General features: G+C 55.9%; 1 protein-coding gene across 2 annotated transcripts in view; it reads right to left on the reverse strand.

The window, feature by feature from the left end:
- Nucleotides 1–18,084, reverse strand: part of PARVB (parvin beta) — a 95,075-nt gene that overhangs the window by 44,509 nt on the left and 32,482 nt on the right. For both annotated transcript variants that reach the window (XM_045872360.3, XM_064590500.1), the window contains exons 2-3: nt 5,759–5,848; nt 2,914–2,984 (exon numbers count right to left, since the gene is read on the reverse strand). In XM_045872360.3, the coding sequence (XP_045728316.1) occupies nt 2,914–2,984; nt 5,759–5,848 (161 nt within the window). The remainder of the gene's footprint in view (nt 1–2,913; nt 2,985–5,758; nt 5,849–18,084) is intronic.

An 18,084-nucleotide genomic window follows, 5' to 3' on the forward strand; every position in this document is an offset into this window, starting at 1 on the left:
AGCCAGCCAACCCGCTTGCTTTGGAAAACGCTTGATAAAGTGAAAAACAGGCCGCCAGCCTGCCTCGAGAGGCTGCCTGCAGTCTGAGAGCAGGCAGAAACTTCCAGAAATTGCCCGTCTCCTGGCAAAGGTACTCCAGGCTGGCAGGACGGCCAAAGGAGCAGACAGCTCAGCGTCTCACAGCTGGCCCTTCCAGGAACCCGGCAAAGTTGCAAGGCCCACCTGGCACGGCCCAGGTGGCCAGCGGAGCCAGGAGCTGGGGCGGGGGGGGTGGGGCAGCAGTTTGGGGAAGGCAGGTGACCTAGCCTGGTGTCTTAGTTTCCTACGGCCGCTCTAACAAAGGACCACAGATCGGTGCCCACACAGCCCCAGTGTATTGTCTTACAGCCCTGGAGGTCAGAAGTCCAAAAGCAGCTGCCCCGGCCTACGGTCACAGTGTTGGGAGGGCTGGCTCCTTCCGGAGGCTCTAGTGGACAATCCGTCTCCTTGCCTCTTCCAGCTTCCAGACGACACCTGCATCCTTGGCGCCTGGGCTCTTCTGGCACCTTCCAAGCCCGTGATGTATCACCTGCTTCTGTCACCATGCTGCACCTTCATGCGTGGGCAAATCTCCCTTGCCCCCGCTTCTAAGGACTCTTGTGCCGGCACTGGGCCCACCTGGGGTGACCCAGGATCATCTCCCAAACGAAGACCCCTGCGTCATGTCCGCAGAGTCCCTTTTGCCACATAAGGAGGTAATAGTCCCATGGACACCTTGGGGGGCCATGACTCAGCCCACCACCCCTGGGTTCCCAGAAAGAGAGCCCAGGGCCAAGCTCACTGCTGCTCCCTTGCTGGGGTGGGGGCAACCCCAGGCTGGCAAGAGTGAGCGGGAAGGGAAGTGAGGCAGGTCCACCCCTGAGCTGACCACAGCTTCGGAAGAAAATCCATCAGTGCTCAGCCAGGCAGCCTCCCCCGCCTGTGGAGCCGTGGCCCTCCCAGCCACCCAGCAGGGAAGTGAGGGAGAGGCTTTCATTCTCTGGTGCCTTCTGGTCCTGCTTTGCCTGATGGGGCGTGGACTTGCTCGTGCTGCCAGACCCTCTAATCAGCACACCCCATTCCCTGCAGCATGGCCCTTCAGCCGAATCCAGAATCCAGAAGAGCCGCGGTAGCCGAGCCCACAGAGGTCCCACTGGGCTGGCCCCGGATGCGGAGACGCTGCGGACCCCTCCACGGGGGCTGATGAAGGACAAGCAGCTGACCAGCCCTCACCCCGTGGGGTCCGAAACAGTCTGCGGGCTTGGGAGTGACGGCGGCGCAACGGAGGCCGCTGGGGCCAGGTGGATCCGAGACGGGCATGAAGCAGCCCCCATCAGAAGGAAGGCGATCCGTTCATCTCACTACGCCCAGGGCCATGCATGGCACAAAACATTCAGCCCGGGCTCAGCGAACAAGGTGCCAGATGACTAGACCCATTCAGGCCTGCACACATCGCTAACAGGTGTAACGGGGCAGTGGGGGGTGGGGTGCCTCTCCCCTCTGTCCTCATGTAAACGTGAGGACAGCACCAGCTCCCCTGGGGGTGTTTCAGGGACGCGATGCTTGTGAACTCTCAGCTTTGCTCAAAGGCTGAAGAAGGAGAAAGCCGAAAGGTGTGTGTGGCGGTTAATCCTGTCAGCTGGACTGGGCCCCGGAAGGCCTGGACACCGGATTCAACACTCCTTCTGGCTAGGTCTGCGAGGATGTTTCCAGAAGAGATGAGCACTTGAACTGGCAGACTGAGCAAAGCAGAGGAGACATGGATGACACGGGAGGGCCTCACGCAATCCACTGAGGACCCGAATAGCCCAAAAACGTGGAGGAAGGTGGGATTCACCCTCCCGGGCCTGCCGGCTGAGCTGCACGTTCAACCCTGTCCTCGGCCTTCCTGGCCCGCCCGCCTTGGAATTACGGCACCTGCTTTGCTGGGTGTCTGGCTGTGGACAGCAGATCGTGGGGCTCTAATCATGTAAGCCCATCTGTCATAATAATCATTACATCTAGATGTAGACAGATGGATAGATGGGTCCACTCTGTTGGTTCTGTTTCTCTGGAGAAGCCCAACTGATACAGTGCAAACCCTTTCTACTACTGAAACATCCCCCATAATAGTCTTTGGTGGCTCAAAGACAGGGTCACTTTCCTCACCAACATTCTTGTGTTCAGAGTAACAGAGCGAATATTAGAGGGAAAAAAGTTCTTAATAAAGTAAACCAGGTAACGTCAGTTGTTAGGAATCAAGGTTTTTGGGTGGGCCCTAACACGGGCCTTTTCAAGGTCAACTTTTACCAGGAGACAATTTGGCAAAAGCGTTCCTGATCCTGCGCCAGTCCCCGTGAGAACGCGGTTCTGCGCCACGTCGGGCCCAACGGCGCCGACTAAGGTGGAGAAACGTTTTCAAGAGCACTTCTAATAGCCCGTGTCTGTGGCATGGACTGTCACGGACAGCGTCCTCAAAGCCCGGGGGTCACCTGTGTCCGCCTCGGGCTGCCGAAGTGAAAGCTTTTCCACGGCCACCTGCTCTGGTGCGGAGCTGGGTCTCACGGGGCGAGGACGCTGTCAGCGCCCGAGCCTTTGCTCATCCATCAGGGGGGATTAACTCCTGAAGGCCCATCGTGGTTTAGATCAGAACAATCAAAACTGCAATCGGCAAACACACACCAATACCGCAAATAAAGCCTCACCGCTGAGCCGGGGCTCAGAAACCAGGCTAAGGAGACAGAAGCTGCCGTTGACACTCTGAATTAGCCACGGGGTCCCCAGCCCTCCCGTCGCGGCTTCCCTGACCCTGGGGACCAGCTCCGGGGCCCACCCCTAACCCTCCACCCCCCTTCCCACCCCAGCAGTCCGCCCACCACAGCCCAGAAGGAAGGCACTGACCGAGGTGCTCCTTACCTTGACCAGCTCCTTGAATTTGGGGTCATCCTTGGAGGTGGGGTCGATCATCGTGCGCTCCTCGTTCTCCTCTGCCAGGGAAGAGAGTCACGGTCAGCACTAGCAGGCACGGCAGGGCTGTGGGGACGACCGACTCCCCTTGCCCGTAGTCGGGGAGAAGGACTGAGAGCAGGGAAGCCAGTCATTCCCTCTGTGGGTCACGCACTGGGAGGACAGCACACACACGGGCTGAATCAGATCTGTGGGAAAAGCTCCTGGCAGCCGCTGTTAATAAATACGTACACCGAGAAAGTTCCCCACTCCGTAAAATAGGATGAACCAAAAATTTAGACAAAAAAATCGCAAAAAAAAAAAAAGGAAGGGGGTGGATGATGTTTCACAATAAAATGTGTTCATGCCTCTTCTGTTTATTTGTTACCCGTCTTCCCTCCATGTTCAGGCCTCGATCTACAGGCATTGGGGCCCAGGAGCCGCTGCAGAGGGGCTGGCATGATAGTGAGGAAGAGGGGCTACACACGGGAAAGCCCCCCGGCGGCCCGACACCATCCAGAACAAAACTGGCCACGCCAGCGCACAAGGAGAGGGTGTGGGAGGCACCGCGGACCACACAAGGGGATGCGGAGGGGGAGGCCTCGGGACCTGAGCAGGGGAAGAGCCCGCAGGACACACAGGTGGCGATGACCACGCTCCCACAGAGCTAGGGCCCCTGTCCATGCCAGTGGGAACAGAATGGCTTTGAGAGGACTGGCTTCACAATAGCAAATTTTAAAACCTCACTAAATGGAGAACTATTTTTGGAGTCATACAGGTCTGATGCTTGAGAGAGACGCTCCAGGTAACACACAGGAGAACACACAGGGGTCCCTTGTGATGTAAGGCCCTCAGCAGCCTCCCAGTGCTCCTGGGACCAAGGCCAGCACCCTCCATGTGCCTCCAAGGCCCTCTGCAGCCTCACTTCCTCAGCTGTCCCTGGCACTCTCCACCCTCCAGCCCTTCCAGCCTTCCCTATCTCCTCAGCAAGCGTCACCACTGCCTGCCACAGGACCTTGGCACATGCTGCTCCCTATCTGATACCCTCTTCCTCCACTACACATCCCCTTCACCTTTCAGATCTCAGTTCCAGGTGCTGACCAGGTCAGTCCTTATCAAGGTCACACGAGCTTCAGGGACAAGCAGAACCTTATGGAACAAACTGAAGGACACCAACTCCCTTTGCCCAAGAGTGGCTATTTATAAAGATGGCAAAACGAGGAGGGTTAGGGCCCAGGGAAAGGCAAGTTCAAGGCATTATCGACAAAACAAGAGCCTGCCATGTGTTTAGGATAAACCTTCTAGCGCCCCCATTGGTCTAAATCAGAGTTCTCAACAGGAGCAACTGTGTCCTTCCCCCACCCCAGGGGGCATGTAGCAATGTCTGGAGACATTTTTGGTTGTCCCAGCTGGTGGCACCTCATGGATAGAGGTCAGGGATGCTCAAACCCCACAAGACCCAGGATAGCCCCCATGATAAAGAATTACCCAGTGCCAGATATCCACAGTGCCGAGATGGAGCATCCTGTTCTGTGTCCAGCTAATTTCCAGACCCACGAGCGAGTCCCCCGTTTCCCCTTAGAGAGGGTCACCCAGGAGCATGCTCTTCAGCCAGACTGAAGATGACCAGCAGCATGTACAGTGAAGAGTCATGCTCTTCCAAGAGGAGAGGGGCCACAGTGGACCTCAGCAGGATCTCAGGGTCCTTGTCCAGCACTTGGCTTCAGGTCTGCCAAGCTGAACCTGTGTTTGCATTTCTCTGCAAGCTCTTGCTGGCCTGGCCTTGTCGTGGAAACCACAAAGGACGGACAAACCGGGACTTCCCTTTGAACCAGGGTTTAGAGATAAGCAGAATGTTCCACAACCACCTTTCAGACTGATCAGATCCCAAAACACGCTTTAAGAGAAATGTGTCCAGGGGCGCCTGGGTGGCTCAGTCGTTAAGCGTCTGCCTTCGGCTCAGGTCATGATCCCAGGGTCCTGGAATCGAGCCCCGCATCGGGCTCTCTGCTCTGCCGGGAGCCTGCTTCTCCCTCTCCCACTCCCCCTGCTTGTGTTCCCTCTCTCGCTGTGTCTCTCTCTGTCAAATGAATAAATAAAATCTTTAAAAAAAGAAAAAAAAAGAAAAATGTGTCCAGACTGTCACCTCATCAGTGCTGGCTGTGATGTGGTCTCAAGGAGGTGGGTACCGGGGCCTTCACCACTTGGTGGGTCCTACCCAGCAAGCCCATGGCCTCGGGACAGCTCTGGCTTGCGCAGAGATTAGGGTGTATTAACTATGTTTCTTACTTTCTATATTTTCGAATGCTTTGACACCTTGGGGCCTGGGGACCTAGAGACACTGCCCCTCCCAGGGCCCGGGACACACCCATCAGGAGAGCCCCTAGAGCCCCCCGAGATTATCCCAACCAGCCAGTCCACACCTGCCTACACTGCCCCACCCCGTCCTTCCCACAAGAAAAGAAAGGCCGCGCCTTCCCCTCCCTCCTGCTTCCTGCCCAACCCTGGCGTGCCCCCACCTCGGGACTGGGTGTATAACAAGCTGTCTTTTCAATGCTGTTCAACTCTCGATCCGTTGGCCTCATCGTACGTCAACCGACGTTTGAAATCAGACAGGCAGAAACTTACAAAGGAAGACTGGGTTTTCTTTCCTACCGACTTTTCTAAACGTGACCTTGAGCTAAGAGCCCAGACTCTCGGATGCCACCAGGCGTGATGTCTGGTCACCAGGCCATCCCCCTGGTGCTCCTCCTCAGCCTCACCAGCCGGGGGAGCTCAGCAGCGTCACGACAGGGGTTGGCAGAGCCCACGGTACCTAGCAGGGTGTCTTCGGGGTGGACATCTGCCGAGGCGGGGGACATCGGCGAATTGATGGCATGTCTGCCTTCTTCCTGCAGGTCACTCACTGTCGAGAAAGGAAAACAAGGGTCAGCGTCAACGGAGTACCGTGGCCTCGCATGTCGGCAGTGGAAACACGCAGGAATCAACTCCTGCTTTTCAAGCATTTAACAAACATTCCTAAATGGCCTGTCGCCCAGAAAGAGTCCGAGCAAAAATGCTCCGAACTGAGAATTCGTTCTGCAGTGCTTCCCTCTGGCGCCAAGTATTTCCTGATGCCCGCCAAGCCCTGCCAGTCTGTTTCCGCTGCTCTTTGGAATACATGACTAAGACACGGAAGCTTCTGGATGCTTCCAGATCCACCCTAGCCTGCTGAGATAGACAAAGCTGGAACCGCAGCGACAGGGCCTGAAATGGCGGGCTCTCCGCTGCTCCCTGGAGAGCTGTGTCCTCAGCCATGGGATCTGGGGGTGGAGGCCGCTCCCAACGTGCACACAGGCAAGTCCCGAATTTAGAGCGATGCTGTTGTCAATGGTCAGGTTCAAGGGAACAGAAGCCTGACAGCAGGTAACGGCCAGCACTGGGGCAACAGAGCGTGCAACAGAATCTAACCAACCTGACCCGAGGCTTCGAGCTGGAGGCACCATGACCTGCGGTGTGGACCACCAGCCGCTCTGTGTGTGTGTGTGTTGGGGGAACACTCAATAATCACAGGGTGCAAAGGGCTACAGGATCAGAGGCACAGCATGGATGCCAGGGGCAGAAAGGATCCTTTGCCCCCCAGGAAAACGCCTCGAATCACATCTGCCAGAGTGTACCACTGGGACCCCCGGGGACCAACACCCTTGCCCTGTCCCACTGTTTCCTCCGGTGCCCACCTACTCCTGGAACTCCAGCGTCCAGCCCCAGGATCTGATTCAATGGGTGGGGCCTGGGCACCCGATGCTTTTGACAGCCCTGGTTGAGAGCTCTGGGCCACAGTCCCCCACCACACGCCACGGACTGGCCTCCCCATTGGTGGTCCCGGGTCACCGGTGAGCTCCGGCCTTCTCTTCCGTGAAAACTTCTCATACGTGAAAACCTCTTTCCTCTTCCAATACCAGAGTCACCGTGAACCATTCACACCGCCTATCCCAGGCATCTGAAGAGTAACCAAGGGGACAGGGCCTGATGGCTTTGGAGCAGGCAGGCTGGGGCGGTACGCCCCAACTCTCTAGTGGTGAGACCCCAGGCAAGTCCCAGTCACCCCTCAGGGCCCCTGGGAGGATGAAATGATGAATGTCAGCTCTCCAGCCCAGAGCCAGGCACACAGTGGGCTCCGTGGACGGCCAGCCCCCTGCCCCGCGAGAGAATGCCCGCGTCTCACACCGGAAGGCCCTGAGATGAGGCTTATTACAAAGTAAGCTCTCGCATCCCCACGTCCCCTAGCAGCACGATTCACAGGAGGTGGCAGCACCCTAAGAGCCCACTGATGGGTGGGTGACTGAGCAAGAGGCGACCTACCCGTACGACGGAACGCTACTCGCCCGTAGGAGGGAAGGCTGTCCTAACACCTGCTACCGCACGGATGAAACACAAGGACAGCACGCCACGTGGCAGTCACAGTAGGACAAACACAGTGAGGGACCCAGAGTCACCCAGCCTCAGAGGTAAAGTCGGATGGCGGGGGGAGGGGGGTTCGTGTTTAACGCGGACGGAGTTTCCACGCTGGACGGTGAAAAGCTTCAGGAGACGATGGTGGCGTCACGCACACGCTCACAAAGGGTTAAAATGATACATTTTATGTTATGTATGTTCTACCACAATAAAAAAAAAAAAGAAAGAAAAGGAAAAGTGGACCCTCTGCCAACAACATCCCGGTCTGGAAGCTGGAAGTCGTCCCCGCGGTCAGCCGCGCGCACGCACACCCGCCTCCCCAGGGCACGTCCTAGGAACAGACGGCACGCACAGCCGTCTTTGTATCCCTGACCCCTTAGCTTAACCCTGTGCGAGACACACACAAACGCTCAGCACCTTCAAGTGTGATGATGCAGAGGTAGGTTTTGGAGATGCCCCCCAGCAATAGTCCACAGACGCCCACGGGGGGCCCAGGCCAGCTCCGAAAGCAGCGACCCCATTTCAGCAATCGCTTTTACTGTGTAATGAGTTACGAGGAGCATCTTAGCCAGCAAAAAGCTTCCAAAGGCAGAAAGAGGAAAGCGGAAAAGGGGATCTTGCATTGTATACACGAGGAGCTCCTGAACCGGTGAGCGGGGTGTATGCGGAGACCCTGAACGCCTAAGTCCCATTTCCCGGGCTGATATCACAGAAGGACGAAGAGGCCGGGGGGGTCCCTTGAGGTCCAGGTGGTTGGGGATGTGGTTATGTTCACAGCCCGGGAAAGAAGAAAAGGCGGAGGGCGGGACAGGTGAGTCATGACAACGAGCCCACAACTCGGCTCAGAAAGATGCCGCACGAGTCATGCTTTCACCGGGACACAGGCCGTGCGACGGAGAGGGCGGAAGGGTGGACACGCAGAAATGCTTCCAGGGGGCCCTGCTGTCTGATCTCAAAGACATGGGGAGCAGGGCAAGAGAAAGCAAACAGCATTTTCAAAGCACAGAAATTGGGTCACATGGAAACAGAAATTTCCACTCTGCCCTTCAACATCAAAGATAACACTAAACAGGACCCGAGATTTCTCGACCTTAATAAACGAGGAACGCTCTCACAGAACCGCCCGGGCTCTGGCTCAACACCACATTCCAAAGGAGCGTGTTGTGTGCAAAGCTCTGAGGGAAACAAGGGCAGGGCCAACGCTGACGAGCCCGGGTCTGTGACCACAGAGCCAGGGGTCCAAATCCCACTTTGCCACACGCGGGCGCGTGGCCTGGAGGGGTCCCTTCCCCTTGCCAAGCCTCAGTTTCCCCATCCGTAATATGGGGGTGACAGCACTCCTCAGGGAGTTCTGAGGACTAAGTGAGACCATGAGTGCTCAGCTCCTGGTTCAGAGCACAAGCTCTGTGAAGGTGAGGAACGGAGATGGGAAAGCAGGCTCCAAGAGAGGGACAAAGGAAAGAGTGGAGAAGGGGAGGGCGTGCCTCTCCCGCACCCCAGGAAGAACCAGGGAAGGCTTCCTGGAGGAGGCAGCAATTGAGTGCAGCTTTGAAAGATGGCAAGACTCTGGAGAAGGGACTCTGGGACTCTCTACAAAGCATACGGGTAACAGATCGGAGCCTGGACTCTGGAAGCCCACCACGCAGCCACATCGATGCTGAACCACGGGAGGGTTCGACAGATACCTCTTCAGGACTCTATTTCTCAGAGCCTGCGTTCCCCAGGGGACACAGCCCCGTCACTGAGGACCTTCCTGTCTATATCTGATTACCGTCTTCCAAGGGTCAGTCTGACATTTGGAAGGAGGGGCTCCTCTTGAACCATGGCTTCTCCCTAAGAACCCCACTCTGCCAGTTTAGTGGCTTTCCGTTAATCCCTGGAATGTTCTTGTTTTTAAAGTACTGGTCCATTTGCCAGAAAGCCGAACACTTCAAAGATGCAAAATGCCGGCTGCCTTGAGTCTCAGAGAAAGATCCGCTCGCCCGGGAGAGTCGGCGTCTGGTGCGCACAACGGGTGTGGACATTCAAACGGACGGGGGCTCGATGCCATGAGGCTGAGGACACACTGAGTTCCTGAGTGCGTGCCATTGTTTTGAGATGAATGCCCTCGTCCACATAAAACCTGATAGCCAGCCACGAGGAAATCCATGGCAAAGGTTTCCGCTGCACCCAAGTCCACCTCCCAGGGGTGCCACTGCATGGCCATGGGCCGCACAGGGGACACGAGGCTGGGGGCAAAGCCAGGAGGTTGAGAGGAAGGATGGAGGCCAGGTCAGAAGACAGAGCCGAGGGGGGGTGGGGGGGCATTTGATAGCCCAAGTGTCCCTTTGGGGACGGCCACCCCTCACTCAGCGGGGGCAGAGGGCAGACCGGGACATGCAGACAGCAATCACGTCTTACAAGCTTTCAGAAAAGCTCAAATTTAAGATTGAGCGTGGAATCTCCCAATTTATAAATGCAAGCACATCGTTCCAATTCTGTGGGCCAACCCGGGGCCATCAGTTTGCAACCTCAGGTCGCAGTGAATGTACAATCCACGTTCCCACCCATCCGTGGGAAGTGGACAGAGGGCCACTAATGTTTCCGGAGTACCCATTACGCACCAGGCAACTTCCATGACATCCATTCATTGCATCTCCTAACAAGTGAGGGAGCGGCTGGGTCCTAGCAGGGCCAGCACCTGTTACATGTGAAGGCACCTGATATACACCCCCCAGTGAGCCCCAGAGTCAGGACTGAACCCGGTTCTATGTGGTCCCGCACCTCACTATGCCTGGCTAAGTCCTACGCACCTTCAAGCCTCAGCTTATTGGCAACCTCCTTCAGGAAGCCCTCCTGGGTGCTCCCTTCCCAAGCTGGGCTCCTCTCTGCCAGCTCACATCACACAGCCGTCCAACTTTCTCCTTCCTGGACCGTCTGCCCACCCACACCAGCACTAGCTCAGCTCCTGTGCACTGTAGGTCTTCATATTTGAGGACCAGTACAATGGAAGGCTTCGAACCCTGGAGCCGATCTGCTGGTTTCAGATCCCGGCTCGACCACTGATGAGCTGATGATCCTGGGCAAGCTACTTATTTGCTCTGTACTTCAGCTGCCATCTGTGAAATGGGGGCACCCCTCAGTAAGAGATTACAAGACTCAATGAGGTGCTGGCATGCAGTAAGGGCTCAATAAATGCTAGCTTTTAGCATCTGCTGGATCGATGTATACAAGCATGTTTCCAAAGCCCGTTCCTTTTCCATCACCCCACCCAAGGACTGGGCAAGGCTCAAAAAAAAAAAAAAACCTCTCCTGCTTGGAATTACAAGCACATAAAAAGGAGGAAAGAACTGGAAACTAAAACCTCAACACTTGAAAGCATCTCATAAAGAGCCTGCCTTTTGCACCCCAGGCCAAATGCAAAGGTTCCATCTTTGATTTTTTTTTTTAATCTTTTTCTTTGTATGGGTTTCATTTATTTATTTATACCCAGGCTCCTTCCAAAAAAACAGGCTTTTAGGCACCTTGTTTTTTTTTCCCCTTTGACATTCTTGAGAACGCATACCCTGAAACTGCCGGACTCACAGAGCAAGGTCACCGTCAGGGACACGTGAATCTAAACTTACACAAAGGCTTCTCGACCTCTCGTTCCACGAGGGGCGCCGGGGCAGGAAGGGGGATCACAAGGCACCCCCTGCAAAGATGGGGTGCAGGGAGCCACGGGGGGCTCACCCGCGGGGCTTCGTGGCGGATGCAAAGCCCTGCCGAGGGGTGGGCTGCGGCCTCGGACGCTAAAGCAGTGACAATTCCATTTTCTGACATTTCAACACAGCCGTGATGTTTGGCCACCTATGGAGACTTTTTTACGCATAGCTACGCTTCTTGGTTTTTGTGCAGAACAAAAGATCAGGAGGAGAATTTTCCGCAGCACCGTGGGAACCGGATCAAAGAGAAAGCCCCCACAAAACAGCGCGTCACCTGATCCACGTCTACAAGAGGGGCCAGAAAATGGCAGGAAAGCTGCCTCAGCTCTGGACGCTTACCCGCCCGGGTCTAGACACACCCACTCCCAGGCCGGGCCGGTCCGCAAGGGAACGGAGAGGTCCTTGGAGTTGCCAGGAAAACGAAGGGAAGGGAGAGGCGCATGTGCCCCCAAGGGCCGGGCTAGGGCAGTCGGGGGGGACAGAAACTTCCCGGTGCTTAGGAAGACCCAACCGTGAGGCTTTCCCAGCCTCTGCCCAACAGTGAGGGCTTCTGTCCGCGCTCAGAGGGGTCGTTTCTCCGCAGAAGTCACAGTTGATGAGAATAATGAAATTCACCGTCCATGGAGCTCCTCACTCAGTGGTTCTGCTGAAAGTGAGTCCCGTTGTATGGCACATGACAATCTCACAGCTCCGTTGAAACAGGGCCCAGGGAAGATGTGTCCCGCAGAGCGGACCGGACTGCTGGGGGAGGGGGGACCACTCTTTCTAATCTCCGAAGAGACAGTGTTCACCCCAAGCTACGATCACCACGTGGGGTGGGGAGTTCTTTCCAGAGCTACCATGCTTGCAAAGGCCTTGGAATGTGAGGCCGGGTCTTTCCCGGGAGGTTATGATGTCTAGGTTCAATCTCCACCATTCTCAGGATTCTAGCGGATGGGTGGCTGCATCCGGCCTGGAGTCAAAGGCTCTGGGACCTGATGTCCCCAAGGAGCGCAGCTGCCCTTCCCAACCCGGATGTGGGACAAGAAGGAAATTACTTTCCGCGATCCGCGAGGGAAAACATACAAGAGAGAGCCTCTTGACCTTTAAAGTGGCAGATCCGGTTTGTTTTCGCTGCGGAATGGAATCTGAGGATGCTGGCCCATCATAAGGAGCTCAGTGTATTTATGTGTGTTTAACTCGCGGTAATTTCTCAGCTGAGGATGAGTGTCTGAACCATGCTGACAACACCACAGGAATAAGAAAGTCCCAAGACTGTGGCCCACACCGTAAGGATGGCTCAGCCTGACATCTGATTTATAGGGTTTGCTCTGCTGGGGCACGAGTTTCCATCCCATTTCTCAAGACGAAATAAGTTTCGAGGCTAAAATAAATGTGTGAGCATTTCAATAAAGCAAAATCCAAAGGAGGTCAGCGGGCGTTACTGACCCCGACATCAAGAGCTCGCAGCTGAAGATCTGTCCTGTTGAGGCAGCGGCGAGCCTCGGGTTCAGCAGGCTGCTGATCTAATGAACGCAGGTCAAAGGCCACCTCCGCGTTGGCACTTGGCCAGGCACTAAGGGGACAGGAGAACAAGACGGACGGGGCCTGCTCTCAGGCCGCCGAGGGTCCGGGTGCCGGCCCCAGATGGAGGGGAAGGACGTGCCTGGCCCCTTCCACCCCACAGCCTGGCCTAGCGCCCAGTACAGAGAGGCTCTAAAGGAGTAAATGCATGATTCCCCCCAGTGCAATACATACCGCGCTGCTTTAAAAACAAAACAGCAGGATATTTATGCAAACAACACAATGAGAAGCCCCGAACTACGTATTTCTAGGTGTACGCATCTCCATTCGTAGAGAAAAGAAGGAAAGGCTCCACTCCCAAATGACAAGAGCAGTGTCACCTCGAAGGGACGAGGGCGGAGGGAAGGAGGAGACAGAAAGGCTGGGCCACAAGCATGTTCCTACATTATTGTGAGATGAAATCAAAAGGAGGAACAAGAAACAGACATTCCCCGAGGAGTCGGTGCCCCCGTGGGGCCCGCAGCCCGCGATAGCCGATCCTACAGGGAAGGAGGCCTGCCGGAGCCGAGCCTGTCCAGGCCACAGACCCGGGGCTTCCCTGCAGGACGGCCTGCATCAAAAGAGTGGTGTGTCTGCTGCTGAGCCCCGAGGAAGTCACAGAGGGCCATGCGCCCATGACTTCGTGTGCAGGCAAGCGAGAAGCAGCGAGTTTTGGGGGTGAAGGAATGGATCTCCCCCAGGCAATTCTGTCATCCCCTCCAGGCTCCGGGAAATGCTTTTGCTGGATGCGAGAGGCATCTACGCAGCTCAGAACCTTGGAATCCCCTGTCCCCAGCACTGAAGCCCATCTGCTGCTCCTCTGTGCTTTTACTGAACAGATCATTCCATGGCCTCTGGCTTAGGGGACCCCCGGGAAGTGCATGGTTGCCTGGGTCAGCGTGGGAAAGGTGTGGAGGGGAGCTGAGGGGCCGCATCCTCAGGGAACCCTGCGGGATGAGACAGGACCGGCCCTGAGACAACACCGTGGATATCCCAGTCACCGCCTGGATGCCGGTCACGTCCCCGCTCCCATCGTAAGCCAGAGCCCGCCCAGGGGCCTCTGCTAACCATGCACCCTCCTGAGCACTCAGCCAGGTTCCCAAACTTCAATGCACTTAGGATCCTCTGGGCTAACAGGCAGATTCTGATCCAGCAGGTCTAGGCAGGGTCCAAGACGAGGTGTCAATAACCAGCCCCAAGGCGATGTTGCTGATGCCGGTCGGTGAGCACTGACCATCAACACCTAGAACGGTAAGAACTTAGTAGACATCCTACCCCGCCTACTCCTGAAATCCAAACCGGTGAGCGACTTTCATGCTCCTTTCAGAAATGAAGACAGGGGTCAAGTTTCCACAACTTTCTACCTGGCCAGCACCTGCCACAGAGGTTTCCACAGAGGTTTCCCTCCCCAGGAAGGAAGGAGATTTAGTGGGCACACCCCACACATGCTGTCAAGCGACGCTCCCCCTACAGATGAGGTCTCTAAAACACTGAGCCACGTCCAAGCTGGCCCAGCCAGTTAGGGATGGATCCGACCCACCCAAGGCCTGCAGTTTCCCAAACCACACCATCTTCCCGCTTCCAGTGGGATCAGAGGGAAATACAGACCGTTTGCTGCCTGTGGGGAGAGCCCAGAACGTCAGTCCTTCTCCGAATCCCTGTTCTCGATCTTGAGCCAAAGGCAGAGCTGCCTGTTTCGGCAGCAATAATGAAGGAGTTCATTTGCCACCCAGGTTTCTCCCAAGACCCTCTTTTTCAAAGGGCTGGTTCCTACACCCTAGGAAAATGGGTTCAGTAGCAGAAATGGCCCTAGGATGCGGGGGGCAGGGGGTGCTTGGGATTCTCCCGGCAGCACTGCCAGCCTCGGGGGACACGGCAAGCAATCCGGAAGGAGAGAGAAATTCAGAGAGGGAACCTCACAGCACAGCTCTGACCTCACACAAAGCCACTGCAAATGATAACCTGATTCTGGAGCCAGAAGGCTGAAGGCGGAAGGCCCCCAAACACATACACATGCAAAGAACACAGAGGGAGGAAGCAAGAGGCTGGACAGGACCCTCCTCAGATTCTCCATCTTGTGTCCTGTCCCTGGGGCAGCCGTGGGGAGAGGGGAGGAACCTGTCACCAGGACGGCCACTCGGCCTCCCATGGGCCCCGCCGTGGCCTCTCTCCTTCTTTGGTGACTGTCCTGGACTTGGCTATTTCTTCTCCCCAGCACCCTGTCACCTTCTTTTGGTCAAACCAGAACCCAGCCTTCCCTTGGAGGGAACCAGCACATACCCCTCATTAGCAGGCGTTACAATCCAGGTGGGGACCTGCCCCCAGCCCCAGTGTGGAGCCAATGGGTTCGCTGCACTCCCCGGAACACAGGTATCAAGTCAGGAATGGGTTTGGCCTGCTCAGAGTCGACAGCTACAAGACCGTACTGGGAATGCAGAATGAGACGGGCACTTTGCCCCAGTGGCCTTGACCCAGCAAGGACACAGGTGGAAGTTGCACCATCATCCTACCACCAAACAGAACCTGGAAATGAAGGCACTGCATGGACAGACCTGAGAGAACAGTTTGGCCACACCATTTGTGTGCTAGATCAAGCCTTACCTGAGGCCAGCCCCCCGTGGCCCTTTCTGTCAAGAGGCACCAGTGAATTCCATTTTGTTCTTAATCCACTTTGAGTTTTCTGTCATTTGCAAACAGAGTCCTCTCTGAGGCAGCAGTCCTTCCGGCACGCAAAGCTAAGCATGTCCCTGGTGTAACCCACAACACGGCTCCCTCCAGCTCCAGGGTAAAACGCAAGCTCCCCCAAACACTTGATGAGCAGACCCCACTTCTCAACAAGCTGCAGCTCCTGACTTCCACACACACCTTCTAACGAGGCCATCCCCAAACCAGTCATGTCTGTCACATCTCTGCCCCAACTGTCCCCACCACCATAGATGCCCTCCACTTTCTATCTGGCTAACTCCACTCCACCCCCTAGATTTGTCCGGATGGCACTCTGCACTCGGGCCCCAGACGGAGTGAGGGTTCCTCCTCTGGCTCCCTACAGCTCCCCTTGCCCATGACAACTACAGTCCTTTACCCCCTGTTGGTGCAGCTGCGGGGTGGGCGTGCCTCCCTGCCGCCACCCAGGACTGCACGGGGGCTGGGTGCTGCTCAGGACCATGGCCTCACAGCCCGCACAAAACCTGACACGTGATAAGCACGCAATAAATATTTGTGGGACGAATGAGTACGTGTTTATGTAGACAAAAAGGAGCTGAACGGGAGAATTCAGGTAAGAGACGCAAAGTCAGGAGAACAGGGAACAGACTGTTCTTGCAAAACATGCCACTTCCAGCCACTTAATTGGGTGGAAAAGGAGAGTTTCCATTAAGGCTTACATTAGCCCGGCAGTCGTGGGTCACCAAGGACCCAATTACTGCAATGTGGCCGCGGGGAGGGTGAGGGCTCAGAGGAAGGATTCTGCTCTGCAATTAGGGACTTATTGGGATAAGCTGCCTCTGGAGCCTCATTCCCAAACCTCATCGGCTGGGGCGCGCGTTGCGACCACCCACCTGCTGCAGGCATCCGGAAGAGAGGCCAGCGAGAACAAAGCCATCCACCCATCTCCAGGAAAGTAGGTCTTCTGAATACCAAAAGTTGCTTAAGTATAAAAACAAAAAAAGTCTAGGGACTCCTGGGTGGCTCAGGCGGTTAAGCGTCTGCCTTCGGCTCAGGTCATGATCTCAGGGTCTTGGGATCGAGTCCCGCATCGGGCTCCCTGCTCACCAGGGAGTCTGTTTCTCCCTCTCCCTCTGTCTCTTCCCCCTGCTCGTGCTCTCTCTCTCAAATAAATAAATAAAATCTTTAAAAAAAAAAAAAAAAAAAAGGCTAGAGCTCAGAAGCTGCCGTCAGACAATTCCCCGGCCCAGATCAGGCCTTTTCTTCCCCTTTGCCCTGGGTGATCAGAAAAATGCGAGGACCACAGAGAAACGCATTGTCTGTGGGAAGGAGAATAGGAAGAAAGAGTTCTGGGTGAATGTGAAATGTCAGGTTTACCATATAAACCACCTGGTGAGCAGAAACCAGGACACGGGAGGGGCCTGGGCTTCTCGCTCATAAAGGATGACTGATCCTGTAGGGACAAGGGGACAACATGGCCGGCGGCTCAGGTGGAGAGCAAGTGGGTCAGCTTATTCAAGTCACCTCCCAGATGCAGCAGGTAGAATCCTCAGGGGCCAGATACAGCGGCTGGGGCCGCACATGGCCGGCGTCTGCTCTAGTCTCTGCAGGTCTCAGCTCCGGGTCCCTCCCGTCCAATCCACCTCCCACACTATCTCAAGACTTCGTCCCCAGAACACAGCCCATCAGTCATTCCTCTGCCCGCAGACCATCCCCCACCTTCCACTGCCTCACCACCCAAAGCCCAAATCCCTCCCCATGGCATCCCACCCCAGCCCTCCAAAGGGTCCCTCATCCAAAGCCCCCAAGCCCAGGGCGGGTGACGTACAGGCAGAATAGAGAACCCACAGACTCTTGGGCACATGCTTTATCTCCTTCTGTCTTTTACTGTCTCTCCACTGCAGGGGGATAATAACCAGACACGATCCTAAGGTTGTCGTGACAACTAATTTAACAAGAAGCAGCCAAGCGGTAATTTGGGGGTCTCCCCTTCCTATCCCACCATCAGCGCCTGCACTGGGTGACAGGGAGTCACCCGCCTGACACGCTCACCCAGTGCGCCAAGTACTTGCAAGGCTGCGAGGTCCAGGGGCGCCTGGGTGACTCAGTTGGTTAAGCAACTGCCTTCGGCTCAGGTCATGATCTCGGGGTCCTGGGATCAAGCCCTGTGTCGGGCTCCCTGCTCAGCAGGGAGTCTGCTTCTCCCTCTCCCTCTGTGCTTTCTCTCTCAAGTAAATAAATAAAATAAAATCTAGGGGGTAAAAAAAGGCTGCAAGGTCCGGCCATGAACTCACAGCCAGCCCCTGTGCTCCCGGTTACGACCAAGGGGGTGTGTGAATGTCTCACTACCAGACTATAGACTCCCAGAGGCAGAGGCCAACCCCTACCACCCCTGTGCCCTCAGAGGTGGGCCCAGCACAGAGCAGACATGCCCACCTGGCGGCACCGAGCCAAACCAGACTCCGAAAGCCTCAGGTATGTATAAGTATCGAGGGGTAGAACGGCCTCATAAGCTAACTGTTCAGGTGATGACGGGCCATGTACCGCCATGTCACCGATTCTCAAAAAATCCAGACATCGAAACATCCATCTCACTGCACATCAGGCATGATCTAATCTCAAAGATCCTTCATGTTCGGCTCAGGCATCACCGCAAACATCTTCATATGGTGGCTGAGCATTTAAAACAGACACTAATTAGATGAACCATGAGAGACGATGGACTCTGAAAAACAAACAGGGTTCTAGAGGGGAGGGGGGTGGGAGGATGGGTTAGCCTGGTGGTGGGTATTGAGGAGGGCACATTCTGCACGGAGCA

This window comes from Mirounga angustirostris, unplaced genomic scaffold (genome assembly GCF_029215605.1).
Source record: "Mirounga angustirostris isolate CCGP_5_RB_7025 unplaced genomic scaffold, mMirAng1.0.hap1 SCAF_5, whole genome shotgun sequence".
NCBI classification, from domain to species: domain Eukaryota; kingdom Metazoa; phylum Chordata; class Mammalia; order Carnivora; family Phocidae; genus Mirounga; species Mirounga angustirostris.